At 35.3% G+C, this 24,615-nt stretch overlaps 1 protein-coding gene across 2 annotated transcripts in view; it reads left to right on the top strand.

The window, feature by feature from the left end:
- Positions 1-21,606, top strand: part of LOC128166545 (rho GTPase-activating protein SYDE2-like) — a 34,975-nt gene extending 13,369 nt beyond the window's left edge. The window contains exons 1-6 of one of the 2 annotated variants that reach the window (XM_052831785.1): positions 9,105-9,297; positions 9,416-10,898; positions 13,970-15,085; positions 18,336-18,496; positions 20,043-20,247; positions 20,872-21,606. In XM_052831785.1, the coding sequence (XP_052687745.1) occupies positions 9,431-10,898; positions 13,970-15,085; positions 18,336-18,496; positions 20,043-20,247; positions 20,872-20,996 (3,075 nt within the window). In that variant the 5' untranslated portion in view covers positions 9,105-9,297; positions 9,416-9,430 and the 3' untranslated portion in view covers positions 20,997-21,606. Of the gene's footprint in view, positions 1-9,104; positions 9,298-9,415; positions 10,899-13,969; positions 15,086-18,335; positions 18,497-20,042; positions 20,248-20,871 lie in introns of those variants that run through there. The other variant, XM_052831783.1, reaches the window with a different exon arrangement.
- Positions 21,607-24,615: the final 3,009 nt, after the last annotated feature.

Genomic DNA, 24,615 nt, shown 5'->3' with positions numbered 1-24,615 from the left:
AGCAGCCTAGTGTTTTCGTTTATGAAATCAATTATTTTAGAAATTTGCCGATCACATCAAAATTTTAATATCTTGCTTAAAATGCTATCGGTTCTTCATACTTTATATAGATATTACTTTCTTTGGTGGCTCATGCGGGCATGGTTGTAACATGCATTGCATTGCCAAAAAAAACCCAAAAAAAACAAAAAAAACCAAAAAACCAAAAAACAACCAAAAAACACCAAAAAAACACCCCCACAACGAACTGTGGGTAATGTCATTTTTGCTTGTAATTATCGCTCCCTTCATAGACGGTATGAAAGAAGAACGAAAACTTCTCTCTCTTTATAATTTCATCTCTCTTGGAATCTCTTTTAATTATTTATATTAAGCGAGCATAAAAGAATAAAAAACTATGGTTGTGGTCGATCAGTACATTACATAGAATTACGAGGCAGTTCTACCGCACTGGAAGTTACCATTCCATTTGTCTAACGGTCAATCTGTGCATTCCATGTTATAGAGGGGGTTGGTTGATTATTTTTTGGATTACATGAATCTTATTAAAAAGAAAAGCTTTGTCTAGAGTTTTAGGAAAATATCATAAATTTTGCAAATTTTCCTACTTAGATTAAACTTTATAATTGAAAAGAAAGCATCTAAAATTTAAAAGTAAGTCTATTGAGTAATTTGCTTACTATTTAGCCTGCTAAAATCTGCTAAAATGTTTTGATCGATTACGAAATAATCCTTCCATAGTAAACCTCAAGTATAAATACATGTATTTTGTTAAGAAATCGAGGAAAAAGTAATCAGAACACGGAGATGTAAGCATAAAGGCGTGTTAACCAAACTAAATTTTAATGGTAAAGAAGCGAATGTGGATATTTCTATCAAATTAAGAGAGACAAATTGAAGGATTGATCTATTCATCTCAAATATGAAAGGCATCCATGTAACTACTGACATTAAGTCTTAAATGTATGCCATGATTATGTAGCAAAACACAAGATTACAATATGTTTGCCGACATTTATAATATTAACAAATAATTAAATGATTTAAGTTATCGAGCATTGTTTACTACCAAACATATTTTGTATTTGGAGAATCTTTTAAAAAGTATAAATTTACTAAGATGCACTTGCTTACCAGAGTAAGTTATAGTAAGTTATTCAGCGACATTTTGGCCACTGACCTAATACATATGACTACTGAGTCAGACAGGTGCTCCCTATGTACTTACCAAAACCAACATCTAAAATAATTCTTGGTCTTCAAGGCCTAGGAAAGCTGAATTGTCGAGTTTAATGATACGTTTAGATATAATTTAATCGATTTTAGGTATACGTAGATGCGTTATTTTCAAACTTTTACGTTACGGTCACAGTTCCAAGACTTCAACCTTTCCAGCAATATCCGTTTACGGTGATCTAACGTCAAAAGTCAGTCATTGTAGATATATTAAATAGAATATCTTTTCTCATCGCTTGCATTATTTAAAAAGTGAAAGTGTGTTGGTATCACTGAAGCACTTCTATTAAACATTGAAGGTTGATGAGGAATATTCGATAGTATAGGTGTAGGTGGACTTTTTATAGACTTTTCAAAGATTTCTTGTGGTTTTAATGCGAGGAAACTGTAAAACGTGTTACATAAAATTTTCACTGCAGACAATTGATTAAAGACAGGAATAGACGTTCATTTAAGATGTAGGCACGACTGATGTTCTCTTATTTTACAATTATTAAAAAATCCATCAGCCATGTTTATTTCTTTTAAATTTATCTTATTTCTATTTTTGGAATTTTGTATAAAAAGTGTTTTTTTCTCTCAAAGTTAAGGAGTTTTCAGTGCAATGTTATAAACTGTTTGGGCAATCTGTAGGCAGACTCTCGTTAAACTTCTTCACAGGTTATATGAAACCAAAATAAATGATGGAGCCGATTTCATAACATGGAAGATGCCATTCCTAAACTTTCTGTTTAATTAAAACTAACAAAAGCGTGCTTTGATGCCAATACAGACAACGAAACACCAGTATCAAGAAAACTCCGCCATCTTTTAATACGACTGTCACTGATCGTTGCTGGTATGATGCATATGCCCGTAGGTGTTTTCCAAAATTAACATTATCTTGGACAAAGACATCAATTGCCTACTAGTATCAATAAAAAAGTAATCTGCTTTTCTGAAAGACCGTGAGCTATGTGTGACATGCCTAAAATACATCAAAGAAAAGACTGCCAAGAAGTGATTATATATGTTGTACAATTATGCATACGTTTTACCAATTTATTGATGAAATGGTGGTGCAATATTTACACGATTGCTCTGGAAAGGTCACGGTCCAACTTAGATGATGGGCTTGATGAATATCAAAGGTCTTTGACCGAGCTTTAGGAAGATAGTATTGGAGATTCTGGATTTTTTAAAAAACAAACCAATAAATAAACTTTTTCACATTTTTGTACGAACTTTCAAGATATACAATTGGTGCAAACCAGTCCTGTCGAAGTAATTTGAAAGATAATTATTATCATTTTTTCAAACCAGTCTTAGTCGTGTACTATTGTATTAAGATTTGCTACTTTGTTTCTAATACTGCGAATGATGTCAAGGACATTTTTTAAAACCAGATATATTTCAGTTTATGTAAAATAAGAACTATAGGCCTACATGTTACTGTAGTATCTACTTGTACTAATATCATGTTATATTTACATGAAATTCCTCACTGACTACAAAATCCTTTCATTAACTTACATTAGAAGCGTTTGGGCCTGCGCGTTGAGAAAAAACATTTGTGTACTTATACTGGTTGGATAAAATTAAACAAAATGGTATAGAGACAATAATTATGAAAAAATGTAAAAAGTGAACACATTTTTGGGAATAGAACATTTTGGAGGAAGGGTTGTGTACATAATTTGGACTTATAAAATCTTCAGTTGATTGAATACAATTGTCTCGTTGAAGTCCAAGTGTCACTGACCTGAAGCGCAAACTATTTTAGATGGACATATTCTGTTAAGAGATCATCTTTTTTTCAAACCTGGCAAAATGCTTACGTTTTCAGAAAACTTTTTATATTTGGTTGAACGTTACAAAGCAGCCTAAGATCTTTCTTTGATCGCAGAAGTTTCCAAGTGTCACAGAGATGAAGCGTTTCCTTCAATCAATGCCCGCCGAGTTTGAGTCGTCTGGTCATCGTCGACCAAGGACTGTGTCCCCAGCACCGAGTATCGATCTCAAGAAAACACGGGAAATAATGCCAAGCCATCAGTTATTCCACAGCAGACGTTTAGTTGAAGGTTAATCAATTATTCACGCAAGTTTCGCCCTGTCTCTATAAAACAGCTTAAACTCCTCCTCGGTTTCGTGTGTGGAAACTTTAATTGGTTAGCAGCATGAAAGTTGTACTCGAGTCTCTGTATATCAAGGTCAGTGGCCTGTCGAGATGTACCTATTAATGGCCGTTTGAACAATATTTATGGCTCTCTTATTGACAACCACACTTTTCTTTTTGTTTTTCTACAATGATACTTAATTATAAAGTTACCTTTAATTTTACAATATATTTTGTAACCTTTCACATGTCTAATATTAATTTTAGAAGACCATTGTTTATACTTTTTCAATGGCCATCTAATTAGAACGTATATGACGTATTCGACACAACTCTTTATCTTGTTAAGACATCGTAGGCAATTTTAATGATTCCATTAGCACCAAGAAACGTAACCAAGGCAGTCTTAAATTATGTATGCTACTTTCTGTCTCCGGTCGTTTAGTTTAGGTTCTTTCAGTCAGAAATACCCGATTCTACCTCTTGGGAATCGAATCCTGATTCCATGACAGCTGTTTATTTACCGGAGCTTTATATATGTTTTTCACTTATCTTGCACCTACTTACAAGAAAGCAGGGTTGGGTACTTAGACTATTTAGCAGACCAGAAACTTTTGGCCAGTACCTGTTGGCATGACAGTTACACACAACTTTTGCAATTGTCAGCTACTGAATATTGTTTGGTGATTTTTTCCTCCCATGCAAGTAATAGTAAAATATTATATTCAGTTAAAGCTTCTGCGAATTTCAGAGGTTCAAAAGTCTTTCGACTCTTAGATACACTTACTAGGCTTGTCTTCGGTTAAGACTCCAGCGATTCGTATGTCCAAAAGTACTTTTAACTATTTTATCACCAAAATCGGTGATCTTTAGGAATTAATTTAAATTATATAATCATTAATACGAAAGCGTTTACACTGAGCCACAAAAGTAACGTACCTTACATGTAGACCTAATGATTACTATAGGTCCCTACATGTAGACCAAATGTTACTATAGGTTCCTACATGTAGACCTAATGATTACTATAGGTCTTACAATTACATGTAGACCTACTGATAACTATAGGCCCCTGTGATGTTGAAGAGATTCATGTAGATCTAATGATTACTATAGGTCCCTACATGCAGACCTAATGATTACTATAGGTCCCTACATGTAGACCTAATGATTACTATAGGTTCCTACATGTAGACCTAATGATTACTATAGGTCTTACATGTAGACCTAATGATTACTATAGGTTCCTACATGTAGACCTAATGATTACTATAGGTCTTACATGTAGACCTAATGATTACTATAGACCCCTACATATAGACCTAATGATTACTATAGGCCCCTACATGTAGATCTAATGATTACTATAGACCCCTACATATAGATCTAATGATTACTATAGGCCCCTACTTGTAGACCTAATGATTACTATAGGTCCCTACATGCAGACCTAATGATTACTATAGGCCCCTACATGTAGACCTAATGATTACTATAGGCCCCACCATATAGACCTAATGATTACTATAGGTTCCTACTTGTAGACCTAATGATTACTATAGGTTCCTACTTGTAGACCTAATGATTACTATAGGCCCCTACATGTAGACCTAATGATTACTATAGGCCCCACCATATAGACCTAATGATTACTATAGGCCCCTACATATAGATCTAATGATTACTATAGGCCCCTACATATAGATCTAATGATTACTATAGGCCCCACCATATAGACCTAATGATTACTATAGGTTCCTACTTGTAGACCTAATGATTACTATAGGCCCCTACATGTAGACCTAATGATTACTATAGGCCCCTACATGTAGACCTAATGATTACTATAGGCCCCACCATATAGACCTAATGATTACTATAGGTTCCTACACATAGACCTAATGATTACTATAGGTTCCTACATGTAGACCTAATGATTACTATAGGTCTTACATGTAGACCTAATGATTACTATAGATCCCTACATATAGATCTAATGATTACTATAGGCCCCTACATATAGACCTAATGATTACTATAGGTCTTACATGTAGACCTAATGATTACTATAGATCCCTACATGTAGACCTAATGATTACTATAGGTTCCTACACATAGACCTAATGATTAGTATAGGTTCCTACATGTAGACCTAATGATTACTATAGGTCCCTACATGCAGACCTAATGATTACTATAGGTCCCTACATGTAGACCTAATGATTACTATAGGTCCCTGTGATGTTGAAGACATTCATGCCGTCTTCAGCGGCTGACTTCTTCCTTAAATTAGTCGAGCTTCCTTACATTAGTACATGTAAACTCATGGGGGTGTTTATTTATTGGTGAGGGACCTCAATCCATAAAATGATATGCAAGACCATACAAAACGAATATGTTAACAAATCTTGTGCATATATCGGTGGCGGATCCAGGATTTGTTGAAAGGGGACCGGGGCTCCCGGGTTTTGAGGAGTTTTAAGACACTTTTATTAGCTATTCTAGGTATTGAACTTGACATACATGTATTATAAGACCGATGAATAACAGAAAAAAATGATTTGACATTTTTTTTGTACAGGTCTTATATATTTTTTTAAAAAATTTGATCACAAAGGGAGGGGGCTCTAAATCCGCCAGTGAATATGAATTGGTGGTACTAGATTTAGTAGAACAAAAAGCTCGATGTAATTTACACCGAATTTTATGATAACACATTTCCGTATGCCATAGCTAAGTTGTCAAAATAACTTTAATTCATTTTTGTGTATGCATTCAACAATGACATAAATAATGCATCCATCAGTTTGTGTGGGTGTGAAAGTTTACTTGATTCGGTCTTCTTGCTGCTTTGCAGGACATTGGAACCAATACTTCTTCTGTGCCTCGTTCATTGTAAAGAGCTCACTGGGTTGTCTTTCTTTGAATTATGTGATTGAAGATCTGCTAAACGGGTATTTCTATGAACAAGAATCGATAGCTCAAGTTTTGTAAGTTTATGATGCGTATGGGGTATAAGGAAACACATCTTCCTGTTCGTCTAACCTTAGCAACGTTATGGCGCACTCATTCTTTAAAAAAAAAAAAGCAACTTGGAGCTGCTCTCTAAATCATGTGCATGATTTGTACTCTTAATCTACAGAACTAAGCCAGACTAATATATCTCACGAAGACAAAGGAAATAATTACAAGACGGGGTTATTTTATCGTCGGACATAAAACAATATGTGCACAGACTCTCAAAAAACCATTGTTCCCATAATGCCCGTGAGTGTATAAAAAAAACTATCGCTGCTCGAAGAGAAAACCGCACGAAAACTGTTGAAATGATGACTAAAGACGGGCTTTATTGGGTGTTTTGTTTCCTCTATTAAACCACGAGGAGTTTTTTTTTAAAATATATACCGTGCACTTGTACTTGAAAGCTCTCTATTGTGATGAAATTTCTTTTTTTAAAGAATAGCAGAATGGCCGTAGCCATTTTTTTTTCATATTGATCTCCTTTAGAAGAAGAGCTCTGCGTAAGAATATAAGAAAAAGTCATATTGAAAAAATAATAATACCATCGTTTTCAATGAATAATAGTTTATGGCTAAAATCTCATTCATTTGAATATTTAATATAATGGATAATTTGTTGATTATCCGGCCTCGTGACAACGCACGTACTTTGCAAAAAAAAAAAAAAAAAAAAAAAAAATTCGAAGTGCGTTGTTACACAGCCCTCTTAAAAGTACAGTTAGAAAAATCGTGTAAATTCTGAATTTTGTTTTTTATTCCCCTAGCTTCAACTATTTACCAAGGACTTATTGTTTTACACTTATAGATCAGTAGGATGAACAGAGGTTGACCGATTATTATGCTGGACAGACATGAAACTAAGGGCACTATTAACTTTGAGGTCACATTGTCAAAGGTCACAATGCTCTGGTCATATGAAGATATTATCTGTTAGTTGTATTGAGAGCCTTTTGTTTGACAGGTATCGAACTTGTACACGGGTGTCTCAAAGAGAGTTTATACTCCTTATCGATTTTAATTTCTTGAGACCAAAGATCAAGGGTAAAACCACTGGACATTTTATGCTGAAATTGTTCAGCGCTCTTGCTTTTCTGTTCAGTATCTTGTGAAAAAGTTGACCCATTTCGGAGTACATATATATGTACATATATATGTAATTATAAAACATTATTTTGTTTTCATTATATTTCGTGCTGAATATTACTAGCATAAAAAATATCATTTCGTCAAGCGGCTCCGTGTTAGAATACATCTATTTTAAATTTGAAGCAAAGCAGAGAAATGTTGACGAAAATTTGGTGCCAAATATATGGGTGACGCAATAATTGTTACGTCACTCTACATAGAACCCTGGGACGGAACGAGAACAGTTTCTCCTGTGTTACTTGATATCTGACCCGATTTGTCTCTCATGGGATATTCGGTCATCTTTTTTACATTGTATTTAACAGATACAATCATGAATTGAATGCCTCCTTAAAAAATTCTCAAAGCAAATTGATGACAAATTCAGTCTAGAAAAAAATGATGATTTAGATGAGACGTAATGTAGCGATATTTTCAGGCGGAAGTGAAACCTGAATGAAAAAATTGAAATCGATATCAAATTACATTTAAGGTATCTGAAATTTTTGAAGTTTTTCCCCACACCTTTTTGATTTTTCAAGGTCAATAAACGGGGAAAGTCGAATGCAGACTTCAGACGAGGATGGTTAGACAAGTCAATGTCTACAGCACCTCCTCAATGGTCCGATGCCAAATTTAATTCGATTTTCGGCATCAACATCGGCAAACACCATTTCTCATGAATAATGTTAAAATTACAGTTTATATTCCCGGACTGTCTCCCGCAGATTGTCAATAGCTATACCACGGGGAGGTATAGCAATTACCGAGCATTTCCTCGTAACGTCTAAAAAACGACTCGGCCAGTGGCACCATCTATGAACTCGTTAATTCGAGACATAAACGTTTTATTTCGTTACATGCCATCTTCGATACGAAATTAGATTACGAAATTGGATCACAGATCCCACAAATAAAACTCGCACCGTGGCGCTTCATAAATCGAGATGGACCTCGGACCTCGGCTTTCTTAGAGGGCACGAAGTACCTATTCAGAGTTTTCAGATCCATCTAAATCTTCACAAAAGACGTCTTGACTCTAATTCGGTCGGGGTTTTTTTCCAGCTACAGCGTTAGTGATAGACTTCGGCTGAAATTGATTTAGAAAAGTAAGAGAGGCTACACGGACCCCCATCAATTAAATGCCTTGATTTAATTTTGGAACCTCGTGCTTAAAAAAAAAGAGAACAATATCCATGACGTCAATTTGAAATGCTTTTCAGGAGTAGGTGTGAAATATAGATTACACGTGCTGACGTCTTTAGTTTATTCCTATAGATCTCTACAAACAAAATCTTTGTGATGAAACATTTGGATACCTTGCAAAGGTGGCGAGTCTTCGAAAAATCGAAATTCAATTAAATTTTTATAACCTAAGCAAGCTATACTGCAACAGTGCATGTTTCGTAGTTAAGCATTCTAAAAGCGTAATTCGATACCAGTACACCGTTCATTCAGTAAAATCACAATGTATTGAATTCTCGTAAAACCTGCTGGGAGGCGGTTTCTATAATTATCGACTCTATCATTAATCAATATGGAAGCCACAGTGTCATTTTCTCCCATAAACCAATGTAGATACAACCTTTCTCGGCCGTGACAAATACAATCCACGTGGTTGCGCTAGAGCGAACACCGATGCATTTTTGTGTTTCTATATTAACTGTTCCATCGATTGCCATATTTGTTGAATATTCCCGCGAATAAATAATTTAAAAAAAAAGAGTTGGTGTCACCAATCAATATGTCAAGAGATATTTTCCATAAGCATAACGTTTGCCGTTCTTGTGAGAACTCTTTTGTGGAGTGAAAATTATTTAGGTATATGGCTGGCGCAAACTTCCGTTTATTGATCGGGCTCGAACATTATTAATCTAATGCTGCCTGCAATGATAACTTAGAAGAGACGCTTGGTTTTCAGAGTTATGTCTATTTTCAGGACGACGAGGATTCCATGGCACAAGGGACATCTGGATTAAGACCAGGAAAAAACAAGAAGTCAGCTGATGCCAGGTACAAACAAGAGAAGCTGAATCCCAGATTCTCGACGCACAGAGAGCGATCACGGAGTCACACTGAACGCTCCTCCCCTGACGAGGATTCACCTAGCAGTGGTTCAAGATCCAAGAGTTCTAATTCAAACAATGGAGCGCCTGATATGGGAATAAAAAACATCGTCATGGATGATTCGTACATTGTGCAAACTGTGGAGATTAAGAAGCGGCCTGGTCAAACCCTGGGATTTTATATTCGTGAGGGAAATGGGGTCGACAGGTTTGAGGGAGTTTTTATTTCGAGGATTCAGATGGGAACAGTGGCCGAAACGAATGGTTTGTTGCATATTGGTGACGAAATTCTTTCGGTAAACAAGAAAGAGGTGAAAAATATGTCTCTAGATGATGTTGTAATTTTAATGTCGATCCCTAAAAAGTTGACTTTGAAAATTAGAACAAGAAAAAATGGTAACAAGAAAAATGCATCTTGTCCATCTCTTGCTGTAACCGAACAGCAACACCCACCGGTGGCGGTTCTAAAACGAGGCCGGTCGTCGTCTGCTGACGCGGTAGAGGAAACCGAAAAGTGCCCGGATATGTACCCTTTCTATGGAACCCCGCCCAGCCATGATCCTTTTGGTGCTAGACGTTCTCGACCTACCTCATCACAATATGCTAGTATCTTCATATCACCTCACAGAGCGGAGGCTAAACTTCTATCAGACGACGGAGAGAGTGAGAATTCTAGTGACGGTTCTCTCCCTCGTAGTGTGGACTCGGGCAACAGGAGTTACTACCACGGCCACCGAGGGTATGTTTCAGATAGTGCTTATGAACCAACCGACAATTACAACAGTCCAACCCTATCCCCTAACCATTATGGCAGTCAAAGTGACCGAGAGTACGCGAGGTACATGTATTCAGATGGAGGGCTTCCGAGACGTCTAACAGCGCAGACGACACCAAAATCTCCCGCCAAATCCTTCCATACCCAACAATATCAACGAAATCAGCCCTGTGGCAACCCTGAGTACTACGCCGGTGGCCAGCCTGTAGATTTACACCGCGGATATGACGCTTCGCGAAGATTTCACGGTGGGCTGAAAGAAATGATTCAATCAAAAACGAGATTCGGTCGACTACAACGTAGTCACTCTCCCGAGTGCTACAATTCAGACTCAGAAGTACTATATACTCATTCAGGTGGGGGATATATACCGGTTGATTCCCGGGGCTTTGCCTCGGATTATGAAACCTACGCCAATGCAATTAGTGACGATGATCCCATTTATTCTATACCCAAAATCCCGTCCAGCGGTAGCACTGAACTCGAAGAGCTGTTAAAAAAATTTAACACTCTGTCACAAGAGCTTCAGGAAGAACAGAGTAAGCTGACTCGCCAACTCTCCACATCCAGGGACAAAACAGGTAATGAGAAATTATCGATCCACAACAGTTCCATTATGGTATTGAAAGGATATGAATCATTCACCTTTTTTTCTATACTGGTCTGTCATATTAAGCCTATTAATCAAAGAACCTTAAGGGGGTTACTCCTGGACAAACTCGCTTTGTAAAGAAACAATTGGCAGATCGTCCCTAAGTTAAGTTAAGATCTTTCCTCTGTTAACTGCTGGCCCACTTCCGGTGCCGAACAGCTGGTTCCGGGATGAGTACAAATGCCCCTTAATCCTGTCAATCCCCCTCGGTAGACGAATCTGGCGGCCATCGATTGGAGTCAGATTGGAGGTGGATAAACTCCTTAGACTCAGCAGCCAGATTTTTAGATTCAATAACGAGGAATACCAGTCTAGGACCAGACGGCATTCATTATTCCTCTTGATTTAACTTGTTTCCCTCGTTATTTCTAGAGTAATGTTTAACTACCTTACATGGAAATATTATCAAAATTACATATATTTTTTTCCCTCGTTTCACTTTAAATAAAACCCAAATTACTCTATGTTGGGAAATTTTAAAATAAAATTATACAATACTTTAAAATTTCTTTAACAGCAGTAATATTTTTTGATGCAGCATTAACGATTGTCTCTTTTTTAGACATATCGGCGGGAATTTCATCGTCATCGAACAAAGTCTTCAAAGTTCTTTTTCCCCATCAATCGCATTTCATGTTCAGAGTCAAAAGCGCTCTCGCCGATTCTTGATTTTCCGTCGCATGATCAGGGTATTGGAATTGTAATTCAATAAAAATAATACTGGTTCATTGTTTTCATACTTCGGAATAATTGAATATTTTGAATTGTAGTCCCGAGAGACTTGCGGTATATATGCTCTTATTCATAATCAACTGAACATGCTCAGCAACTATCTGCGGCATGCTTTTAGTTTATTTGTGCTGCATGTGGATTGTGCAAATAACAGTTTGTTAAAATGCAATTGACAGATAAAACAATTTATTATTAACGAAAAAACAAGACAATTTGCAAAGAGAGAAAGTTATTGTTTTGCGTGATGTGACAGTCTGGCTGGGACTCAAAGGAAGTACAAGGGAGATAATTGAACAGATCGACACAGAATTTCAAACAATGTTTATCTATTCCCCCGTTAGTTTCATAATTCAGCGAACAAAACGTTTCATCATGCAAAGTTCAACGGAGAACTGTCATTTTGACGGTGTCCAAGGCACCTCTAGTTTTGATCCGTTATAATTTGCGTTTTATCGGCAATAAGACAAATCAATACGAGAAGTAACCCCCTCACTCACCCAAACTCATTAATTTCTTACTCAAAGTTGATGAGCTAGCAGTAAAATCGATAGGACTTTCACACATGCAGTCTTATCAAACATGCGCGCAATTTCAAAGATAAAATCTGATGAACAAGCATGACAAGGCCTATGAACACGTAAAAACCACAATCCTCCATACGTGTAATTCGGACTCATTCCATTACTGTTAATTACTTTTGCCAGTATTAGTTCTTATGTGTAACGTTGCACGGACAGTGGCAGGTTTTCCCACAGTCTAACTGAAGTTTAACGTTACGGTATTTCTAGTCTGTATCGAATACAACGTTCACTGGCTCTGACAACTTTAAGAACCACTCAAGACAATATACTGTTTGCACAGGTAACAAAGCATTTAGAATGCAATACAATGCAATTAGTGGTCTTGATTTTTTAACACCATAGATACAGTTAACACTATAATCAGCAGCGTGCACACATTCTTAAGAAATCTTGTTTAATTACGTAACTTATAAAAACACTGCCTCTTCTGAAGGAACGGCTGACTGATTACTGACGGAATAATAAATTCCCAATCCTTTAAAAACGTCCGTTAATCTAGTGATGAGACAACCGGAATAACGATTCGGACTGGGTTTTTTTCTATATTTGGTTTCACAGGTATGATTCATCTGGCTAGAAGTAAAAACTCTTTTGTTATCATTTTTTGTCTTAAGTAATTTCCTTACATATACATGGACGGATTAACATGCACGTGAATTGCAAACTGCATAAATATGGATGAATGATATATTTACAGGTGGAGCAGTTGAAAGCAACCGTTTATTGTCCAATTAGAAATTTAAGTATATATCAACAATATTCAATAACGAAAGATATGTGCTAATGAGTAAGCCCCCTCCCCCGAAAAATAATTCCCTGATGTATTGCGTGCACGCGCTGGTAAGGCGCGAAAATTTGGTAGCAAATCCTGAAGGTAAATTGATTTACAATAATCGGTCTGATCGTCTAGGAATTGATTAAAGAATCATTCAAGTGACACTGGGAAAATGAAGCAGGCGATGACGTTAGCGAGGGATCGATACGGTGCTTCATCTTGTGTGCCATCTAACTCGGTAAAATCCCACCTCTGTTATAGGCCATCTGGTTAGGTGATTATTGCTATCTGACGGTAGTTTTTTGTAGTTTTATTTATTGCCATGCCTTATTTATTGCACATCATTCGGTTGGTTTGTTAATTAATTAGAGGATATGGTCTCACCATGATCACATTATTATAGATTTAATTCAACATTAAGATCTGTCCAAATGGGAAGTTTTTTTTTTAAAGTTTGTAATTTCCTTGATAATAATTGTAATTATTTGATGTTCTATTTGAAAATGGAAATCAAGTTGTTCACTTTTGTAATAAAAAACAGATTACAGGTAAAACTGTATGGTTACAAAATGATAATGACCGGTTTCTAGAACATTCGGAACGAATGATTGTTATGTAACACGTCATCAAGTGTTTTAATGGCAATTCAAATGCATAGTCAATATTTTATATTCTAAACTTATGCAAATAAATCACACGTCATTTTTGGACTAAATCAATTTCTTTGTTCAAAATATCTGTTTAATATTTCAAATGCAAAGTTTGTTAGATCTTATTTTTTGTCTGGAATGAAACATGTACATATAATTTTTGAATTTTGTCATTAACCTTTGGTTTGTAACTTCGATATCCAGATTTGATTAAACCGTTGATTTAACCGGTAAACTCACATCCCAGTGTGTTTCTTTTCAGTAACCTACTCGACCAATCTTCCTCATTCAGCGGCGGATTCTCCAAAGTCCGATCCGTTTTCCACATCCAGGCGTCCCCAGTCGCCATCCTCCATTCGAAAGGCAGCCGCAACACAGACCCCTTCTCATTCCAAACTAATCAGAAAACTCAGTGCGGAGGCCCTGTCGCAACATATAACATATCAGAGCGAGCTAAACGCAGTGGACGCTCCACGAAATCACAAGTCCCTTCCCTTGTCGGTGTATCAACTGACCAGCGCAAATAAGTCGTATTTATCTACCTCATCTGCTTCTGCTCTCAGTCCCGCTCACGGGGACAACAGAAGCAAAAGCACAGATACAGACGAGAGACATGTCCCTAGAAGTTCGTCTGCCAGGTTCAGGGATTTACAGCTGGTGAAGAAACCGTTGCAGATACCGTATGGTGAGTTTGAATTTACGAGACCCGATCCAAGAAAGAGGGTAGAGTTGTCAAGGTCGAAAGGATTGGATGGCATGGCCAATGTTCATATTTTGTCTGGGCAAGGATTGAAATCCTCCAAAATGACCCTACGAGATTTGTATTGTGTTGTGTCTGTGGACTCTGTCAGTATAGCTAGAACAATGATAAGGACAGGGGCTGTGAACTTCGACTGGGATGAAGCTTTCGACATCGAATTAGAGGATGCCAAAGAAGTGTCTTTTCTTATCTATAATTGGGATCCCAATTTCAAACATAGGTTGTGTTTTCATGGATCATTATTCGTTCATGGCTGTCTCATTAGTAACAAATTAAAGAAATTAGCTTTAAAAATGGAACCAAAAGGTCTTCTTTATATTACTTTATGCTTCAAAGAGCCCGCTGTGTCTTTGCAACGACTGCCATCAATGAAAAAGAATGGTCTATTTGGAATTGATTTGGAGACTGTAATCAAACGTGAATCTACTGGACACAACGTCCCTCTGCTTGTTAAAAAATGTGTGAAGGAGGTGGAAGATCGGGGGCTGGAGACTATTGGCATATACAGACTCTGTGGATCCGCAAGAAGAAAAGCCCAGCTGAGGGAACAGTTCGAGAAAGACTCGGAGGGTGTGGATCTTTCAAAGGACAATGTTACGGACATCCACGTGGTCACTGGTACGTGGTAGATTCTGTTTTATTCAAAATATTCTAAGAAGTTGGTAAATAAGATCAATACAACAAAAAAATTCGATGAAATTCTCACCTAGTTGAACTGGATGGCCCAACATCAAATTGCTTGTTTTCTAAATTGAGACCAAGTTGATTGCGACTCAATAGTTTTTGGAAGAACGCAAGTGTTTGAGATAATTTTTCTGACATTTTGATTAGTAGCAAAGCAACATGAGGATGCTTTACTTGTTAAAGTCTAGACTGAACCTGATAGGAGCGATTAATATTATATTACCAAAAGAAGTTGCATGGTATTGGAGGTTAGATTATCGCTGTTCAGTATTCAGACATCCGGGTAATTTGAACAATCATAATGGCTTAGCACGAGTAAAATACATAGATCAAAGAAAAAGTAAGAACCATTTGATGCGGAAGTTGCATTTATTTCCAAATTACATATCGTAATTACAGTTATCCTGATACATATAGAATCTCAGAGTAAGAAAAATTGAATATCTGACTTAGATTTCAACAGTTGTACAGAATAGTGCACTAGTTAAGTGCAAATTGCACTGCCTAGTAAAGCTACTACACACAGCAATGGATACTGAAGATGTCAAAGGCAAACGTTACATGTAAGAACTGCTGTCTTATCTATAGAGAAACCAGTACCAATTAAGGATATCCTTCAACAGCTCACATAACCAATTTGAAACTTTCGCCATTTCTTCAATTCTGGGTCGAAGTTGTCTTCAAATTGACGACTATCCTACTGACATTGTCCAAGAATAAGGTTCAACTTGTTTTAACACCTGATTATAATTCCTTAGATTGAATTTGATAGGCAAGGGAGGGGGTTATTCTAGTAATTTTTCCTTCTATCTGTATCCTTTACAGTTGATATATAATGTCATGTATGGTGCATTGTAGAAATGTATTATTGCTGCTTTTATTCGATACAAAACAAACACCTTTTGCTTTGCTAAAAATCAAATACATAAAGATCTTGAAATGATATACAGAAAGTAAAGTTTCCTATTGGAAAATGCTGCTTTTATTGCAAGAATACCGGTGTATGAAAACTGTTATATTTAATAAATCTGAACGGGGTTTTTTTTGTAGCTAAGATAAAAATTCTAAACAATAAACATATTTCTAAAATACTAGTAATTATTGATATTAAAAATTTGACTGAAATTAATAAATATATAAATGTTCAAATAAATTCTAGCAATGATATATAAGCAAACAACAAAATAAGAAAAATATACTTTAGGATAATTATCAGTCATTTATCTGACAAAATTAATAAACAAAGACTGTTAAATAACATCAAATAAGCATAATTATAGCATGATGATCAGGTCGGGAAAATATGAATTCTTGTTGCGAGCAAGCACAGCAACCAGCGTTTGCGTTACCAGCCCGACTCGCAATGTATTTCATACTTCTTTTCATATATAGATCTTTACACCGTATATGCAATTTTTATGAGAAACAAGAAACTCTCCAAAGTGATGCTACATGTACATCAAGTTTAACTCTTTGCTTGTGGTATCAACGATTACTTATATCGGATATGGACAGGTATCTAGGTCATTAACATCATACTAGAGTTGTAGCTCTGCAGTAACTGTTAATGAATACGGGAATGCATATTTATTATGTATGAACGTTTCTGACCAATGCGCACCTCGGCCTATTTACCGGCGCAGCTGCGAATTCATAAAATGACAAATTTAATGTGCAATTGTCATTAAAGATAATATCTTGTCATTTCTAATGACTCAGTAAAAAAAATCAATGTTAAGCTTGCCTGCATGGAATTATGACAATTGGAATTACTATTAAAATTCTCCGTTGATTGCACGGGGCGGCAAGAGACGTAAAAACGAGGTCCCTTCAATGGCGTCAGCATGAATAAACCAAATCTCTCTGTCAGAGTATTCTGCTTCAGTGCATTCGGTGACGGTTGGGGTGACCGAGAAATCTCCAGAGACTTTGAAATGAGTAAATACATGCATAATGTAGTATTCGTTTACAAGCTCATCTTGGAGTAGTGAGGCGGGTGGCATTTGTTGTTTTTACATTTAGATACTACATGAAGTCAGTAGATATTCACTGGGAACCTTCATTATAATAAAAGTATCGCAAAATTAATGACACTCAGACTCGTAGTGGGGATAGGGATTAGGAGAAACAATAGACTGAATACGTGTACGTGTCAGAGTGTGGGAGAGAAAGATTAAATAGCAGAAATTCTCAGTACCATTGTGTTCAGTCGGCTAGTAAAACTATTTACAAAGAGGAACAACAGATGGATGTAAAGCGATACCTTAGTTAGTAAAAAGATAGCCATTGATTAGAAAACCCTTTAGTTTCTGAGTTTGCTATCGATGTCTATAATTTAATACATCTTAATGATTATACAATGCACAATTTATTATGATAAGGTTAAAACCAGGCATACTCTCTCTCTCTCTCTCTCTCTCTCTCTCTCTCTCTCTCTCTGAGTAATTTCTATGTAAGGAATATACACAGGCTGTCGGAACTAAAATTTACAAATTGATGAATTTTAATTGAAAAAAAATGTATTTTCACCGACATTTTTACACCGGCCATATGCAATGCTTGTAATAAGGATCTCGAATGAGTTAGCAGGTAAAGCAGTTAGCAAAACCTTTCTCACTGTGAATATTGTGAATTAGAATAGGCAGTCGACGAGAGACCAACTCTTGCAGAGCTAATATCTTCCTTAAGGTGGTTACAAGGACTGACAGGGTGTCAGACTTAATGTAGAGCTATTGGCGATCAATGTCTGCGGTTTCTGATATTATAGACACCAGAGGTCGGTAAAAAAAGAACTTACAACTGAAAATATATCTACGTATGTAATAAAATACATCCCGGCGAAATACACAAGTTTTTGGCAATTTTTTTTTTAAAGCGAATAGTGTTTTGAAAAATACAGTGTATATACAATTCTTTGACCACATGACTTTGCATTAGTTAGTTGTTCGTATGAATTATAAGACAAACGATATTCTAAGAACGGCCATTAAAGCAACAGATAGCTAGGTTTTATCCTGTTTTAACACCATCAAAATATCAACCGCAATTTCTCGGGCCTTTCAAACAAAGCTATGAACGCTTGTTGTAAAGACCCGAGAAGTTGCGATGGTTTTTTTTAATTCCTTTTACATTTTGCAAATGAAACAAATGTAGTAAAGTGTCTTTTAAAAAAATTGTTTTATAGGCGTCCTCAAGGATTACCTTCGAGAGTTACCAGAACCTCTCTTTACCAACGCCCTGTATCAGATGCTCCTCGACGCACTAAGTGTACGCTTGCCCAGTGACCCGGATGGTAGTGCAAAACTGATGCTAAGCATTCTTGAGTGCCTTCCAAAAGCCAACCAGGTTCAGTATTTAGTTTAGCTAAAATGCCTGAACACTATATCTGACAGATCATATTTTTCAGTTATTTAGAGTTTACTTTGGTTCTTTTAGTGGTTTGTTATGTAATGAATACCTGGTTTTGTTTTATGACAGGCGCATGGCGAATTCGAGAGGTCATGCCAGTGCCCCAATATCTCTGTTAAGGAACGAATACGGTTTTTTTCCAAGCCCCAGGATCATGGGACATCATAGAATTATATCAAATTTACAATCACCCACCAAAGACTTATTAATCATAGATTTTTGTGTGAGCTTTAGACAAGGGAACAATCCTAAAATTAATTTCGCTTGTATGTTATGATAAGTCTACGTCACAATCCTGTATGTTACTCAGCTTTACATAACTTGCATGATACGAAAGATAAATTCATATGGTAGTCAAAAGCTACAACAACTAAAAAAAATAGCTATTTCGAAAAACATGTTAAAATTAGAGACGTCAAACATTTCATATGTAAGCTGAAATATAGACAAACAAACGCAATCTGAAGCCGATAATGCAAGTTTTTATATATGTACCTATGTTTGTACCCATATAAAGTAACACGGGTTTATTGGTCTGGAATTTATTTATGAAGTTCAAACACTTGTTGCAAAATCAATGCCTGGAATTTTCTGTTCCCAAGCATTCACATCATACTGGCAAAACCACAGGACAAATATGTAGTTACAGTTTCGGAAATTAGATAAAGATTTTTGAATTCCCCAAGGAACGATTTCATATAAATCATCATGCAAAAATCGATTGCCTGAAACCCGCCGCTGTTTTACCTGATTAAATTACGAGAGCAGATTGCACACACATAACTGTACTCTGTCTCCGGGGTAAATATAAATAGTGCAGGTTTTTGCCAAATAAAGCAACTTGATGCGATGTTTTTTGTATATTTAGAAAGTACAAGACTTAAGGCCCCATCCTTTATTGCAGATTTGCTTGGGGAATTAACAACAACAACACTGCTGATGACGTATAAATCAGTCAAGAAGTGTTTAAAATACAATTGATAGAAAACAAATAATAAACAGAAAAAATCCGTAGATTTGTAAAAAGCTTAATCCGAAATATTTCCTTTTATTCATTTGATTTTATTTTGTTATTCCTACGTTACATGTTGTCATTTTATAAAAAGCTTTGTGTACGAAAAATTGAAAACATGAGATAATTTGACACAAATCAGCGATTTTATGTAAATAAACAATTAAAAGGAGATATGGGTAAAAAATGTTAAAAGAAGTATTTCTTTTTATCGACACGTCGTCTTATTTATTTATTAATTAAGTGGTTTGCGATCGATTTTATTTAAATCTTATTTTGTTGAATTTCAGAACTTTCGTTTTGTTGACTCCAACAATATCACAAACAAATATTGAAACTTTAACAAACAGGACTAAGATACAAGACCATTCTAATGTGATATCACGTCTTAAAATTTCATATTCTCTTGGGACAAGCGACGGGTTCAGATTTTGAGACTTGTGTCTTCATTACCTGTATTTTGTCTCGTAGGAAACCATGGCTTTGGTGCTGAACCATCTGAAGAAAATCTCGTCCCACTGCGAGAAGAACAAGATGAACGTGGACAACCTCGCCGTCTGCTTTGGTCCGGTTCTTCTGTGTCCCTCCCCTAAGTCCACGGATGACCACGCCCTGGATTTCAAGAGACATATCGAAGTTTTAAGATATCTTTTACAAATATGGCCAGAAAATTATGGTTTGTTTTTATCTTTAAAAATCCTATATTGTATAATTTTAGTTTAACTATTGTCAAACTTTTCTTAAAACAGACATAATTTTTTATTCGATGTTTTAGCAAGAGACGGAACTTTACACTTCTTTGGAAATTTGTTTCAGTTTTACATAAAAAGAAAATGGGATTTGAATAAAGTGAAATTACAGGGAATTTTTAATAAGCATTCGCTTTGCAGTCTACTCTTGCATAGAATGATCAATATCACTTAGAGCATATGTTAAGAGTACATGTAATTTCATTTTGAAGCGAATCTGTGATTCCTTCAACACCGAAACAAATATTGAGAAGTGTTTCAGAGCTTTTGCTTTAGATTAGTATATTGTATCATGAAATTAAAATGTCTCTGCATGCCTTAATCAAGATATGTTTCCTTTTGTGGTGTAAAAGTTATATGCATCGTTTAATTTGACGACGGTTTATATGGATTTATGAATATTATTTCCTATCTCATTTCCTGACGCCTACTCCCACACAGGATTCACAGCTTAGATAAATCACATTTTATGACCAAGAGGTATATGGAATTATCATTATTTTCATATTTTTATTGATCTTTATACATCCGATAATATTTTTTTCCTGCAGAAATGGTGACAATCAAATCCAATCCCAACTCAAAAGAGAAAATCGTTGACTTGGATAAAGACAATGACGATTCTGTGACGACACAGAAGGAAAATGGAGTCGAGAACCACAAGAATGTTTTTTGATAACTCAGTTCTATGCCATTCCTAAACTGTTTAGCATCAATAGAAGGCTGTTTATTTGAGTAATAATTGGAATCTTCAAACCTACCATAAATTGTGATAATTTAAATGTATATTTGTAAATTTACAATACAAATGTAGATGTTACATCTGCAAACTTTTACAATGTATACATCATACATGGATGTAAAACAAGAGTTATGTAGATCTATAATTAGATTATTCATATGAAGATCTTATATCTACATCCTCTCTTTGGAGACATGTTTCAAACTTTTGAATGTAATATGTCAGAAAAGCATATCTCACTATTTTTATACGAGAATTAAATAAATCCATGAAGGATTTAAGACAGGGCAATTCTGTGTGATAGCATAATAATTATGAATTATTTTGAACTCTTTTGCTGTATTTTGACAGTTTTAATTACGTTGCTGATAGTGAAATTAGTTTCTCTGGCAATTATGTATTTGTACAGCTTTTCATTTATGGAAATTACTTTTTATGATCAAGAACACCCCATGGTCCTTCACTCTTGGTCTGAATGCTCTGTTGTTCGTATTATAGAGAAGAAATCTTTACACACTTAGCTAATAAATTATTTTGTATTTGATTTTTTGTTTTATCATTTCAAAAACTTCTGTCTAAAAGTCAGTAATAAGTAAATCATTGCAAAAAATACGTTTCATAAATATACATGCGTATTTTAAACGTTTTTATATGTTTTATCGCGGGAAGAATTCATTATTGTATTTAAAAACTTCAAAATGAAATTTCACAATGATAAATATTTGTTATGTAAGATGATCAAAATTAACTTTAATTGAAGAAGTTAGTTTTAGACATAAACAAAAAATATATATTTGTTTGTGCGACATTTAAAGAAGAGAAACTCATCGATTCGTGGGCTAAAACACAACTCTAAGGCTATGAACTCAATTCTTAATTAAAATAAAGAAGTAAAATATGAAATATTAGACCGTACCTAAAGCGTATTGAGATTAAACAATTTATAATTCAGGAACTTCGGCGGCTAGCAGAGCTGAACTAATTCAGTATAATTAAAGATTAAGAGATTCATAACAAAAAGTTGGATTTAGTTGAGGTTTCACTTAATCCGTTTTTAGAATGTTATAATTATTTACGAGAAAGATTCTTATTCAATTAACTTTAAAATCTATATCATTTTGACAAAATCCTAACAATTCAATCCTAGTAAAGTTAAATATAGATATTTATGTCAAAACAGTTAGACATTCACTATCATTAAGTAAGGGAACACCATAAATATTTCAGACTTATCATTATTTAGCCTTATGAAAATTCTCAAACGATTGTGAATCTTTTGTATTTTTCTTTTTTTTTTCTTTTTAAGGATGTATTGCCTATCTAGGTATAGTGTTCTTTATGACAAATGTTCAAAGACAAGGTTTGAAAACAATCTGTATCTCCTGACTGGTAACTTATCCGCCTTTCTAGTCAAGTACTCTGTCTTTATATGGAAAATGAGAAAATAATTAACCTACTATACAACGTCACAACTTACTGTATTATCTTCTTTGAGGTTGTATGTAAGTTGAGGATCATTTATATCATTGACAAAAATGTACAATAAATAACAAGTGCATAAAACTTACAATATAAAAAGTAATCTCTAAAAAATATAATGTTAAGTCAATCTGCCACATATAATACACATGTCATTCGGTTAAAAATACATACTTGTACAATGCTCGTAGAACGTTGATAAAGCTAGTGAGAAAGATAGAAATTCTTGAGGAAAACAGATTTTGAAATTTAGGATATTGATTTAGAGTTAAGAGAAAAAACCCAACAAATACAAATCTATAAAATAATATTTCATAAATATATTGCAAACATTAGAAGTACGGTACACCGAACAACTACAGTAGTTGGCATACGTATGTTCCCAAAATGGCCGACGTTTTCTAATCACATTCACAATTCTGAGATGAAAATATCGTTTTAGCAGTACTACATTCGTTTTTTCTCCCAACTTAGCATCCGGAAATAAAGCTTTTGTAGTGGTAGAGGTTTTAAAATGAGCATCCTTAATTAATTTCCGGTTTATTGTTTATATATCGTCTGCTTGGAGATATGGGTAAGCGAGGGAAGGAGTTGACACAAGATGTTAAAAACATCATCATTAATTTAAATAACACCAATCATTCTAGTTACAAAATATCAGAAATAACAGGCTTGAATAGGAGAACAGTTAGTAATTTTTTAAAGCGTTTCCTTGATCGGGGAAACACAGAAAACTTACCGCGAAGTGGTAGGCAAAGAAAACTTGATGACAGGGCGAAACGACGACTCGTTCGCATGGTTCGGGGCAATCGTCGGCAAACATTAGAGGATCTCACAAGTAAATTCAACAATTCAGCAGTTGTTAAAGTATCCTCTAGGACCGTGAGAAGAAGATTGTTTGAAAGTGAATACAAACGACATGTTGTTTCCAAAACGATTTCGATCAGAAAAGTGAATCGCTCTCGACGCATGGGATTTTGTAGACAAAAGTTACATTGGAATGTGCAGAATAATTGGAGTAGAGTGATCTTTAGTGACGAGACAAAAATTATTATAGGTGAGGATAAGAAAATCTATGTTTGGCGGAAATCTGATGAACGTTTGATGGGGGAATGTACGGGAATCCGTTCGGACTGGGAGAGACAGGGAGTGATATCTGCGATGTTTTGGGGGTGTATTACATACAATGGTGTGGGTACCCTTACATCTGTTGAAGGAAATATGAACTCTAATGTTTATATTGATACTCTGAACAATAATTTATGGCCTGTCGTTGCTAAAAACTTCGGAAATGGTGGCTGGATTTTCCAGGAGGATAATGCCCCTTGTCATGTTTCTAGGGTGTGTAACGATTGGAAAACGCAAAACAATATTCCAGTATTACCATGGCCTGCACAGAGCCCAGACATTAATGTAATAGAAAATGTTTGGAGAGTATTAAAAATTCGGATTAAGAGACGCTTACATGACATTAAAAACAAAGCAGACCTGGAACGCATCGTTCATGAAATCTGGTCCTCTTTACCGCTTCACTATATAAGAAGTTTATATCAAAATATTTACATTCTACTGTGTTTTTCCATTAAATTCCGTGACGTTTAAATGCCTCTAAATGCAACACCTATTCACTGCGTATGAATTTACGATTAATTTACATAAGTAGTTCTCAAACAGTGATTTCTATGTTATTTGTTAAAAAATGTATTTCATGAATGTTGTAAAACACCATGTTTTATAATTATTCAACAAAAAAGTTGACTTTATTATTTAAAGCACCATTTCAAGAGTTATTTATCATGGATTATATTTTCATGCTCGTCGATCTCATTCCAACAGTCTAATGTGAAAACCAGTTTAAACCGGTTTTACAAAACAGCTGTTCCTGCTGTTACTTATTCACTCCCTCCGTGATCTGCACTTTATATCGATTTATTTAAGTAAACAATTGATTTCTTCAGTAAGGGAATGTAAATATAAGCATTAAATGATTCATTTTTGACGTCGTCGTGTCAATAACTGCCGTCAGGTGAGCAGACAAATTATCATAACGCGCTAACGCGCGTTATTCAATTTG

Source organism: Crassostrea angulata, chromosome 10 (genome assembly GCF_025612915.1).
Source record: "Crassostrea angulata isolate pt1a10 chromosome 10, ASM2561291v2, whole genome shotgun sequence".
In the NCBI taxonomy this organism is placed as follows: Eukaryota; Metazoa; Mollusca; class Bivalvia; order Ostreida; family Ostreidae; genus Magallana; species Magallana angulata.
Note: the sequence above shows the minus strand (reverse complement) of the source record. Positions and strands in the feature narration are given on the sequence as shown.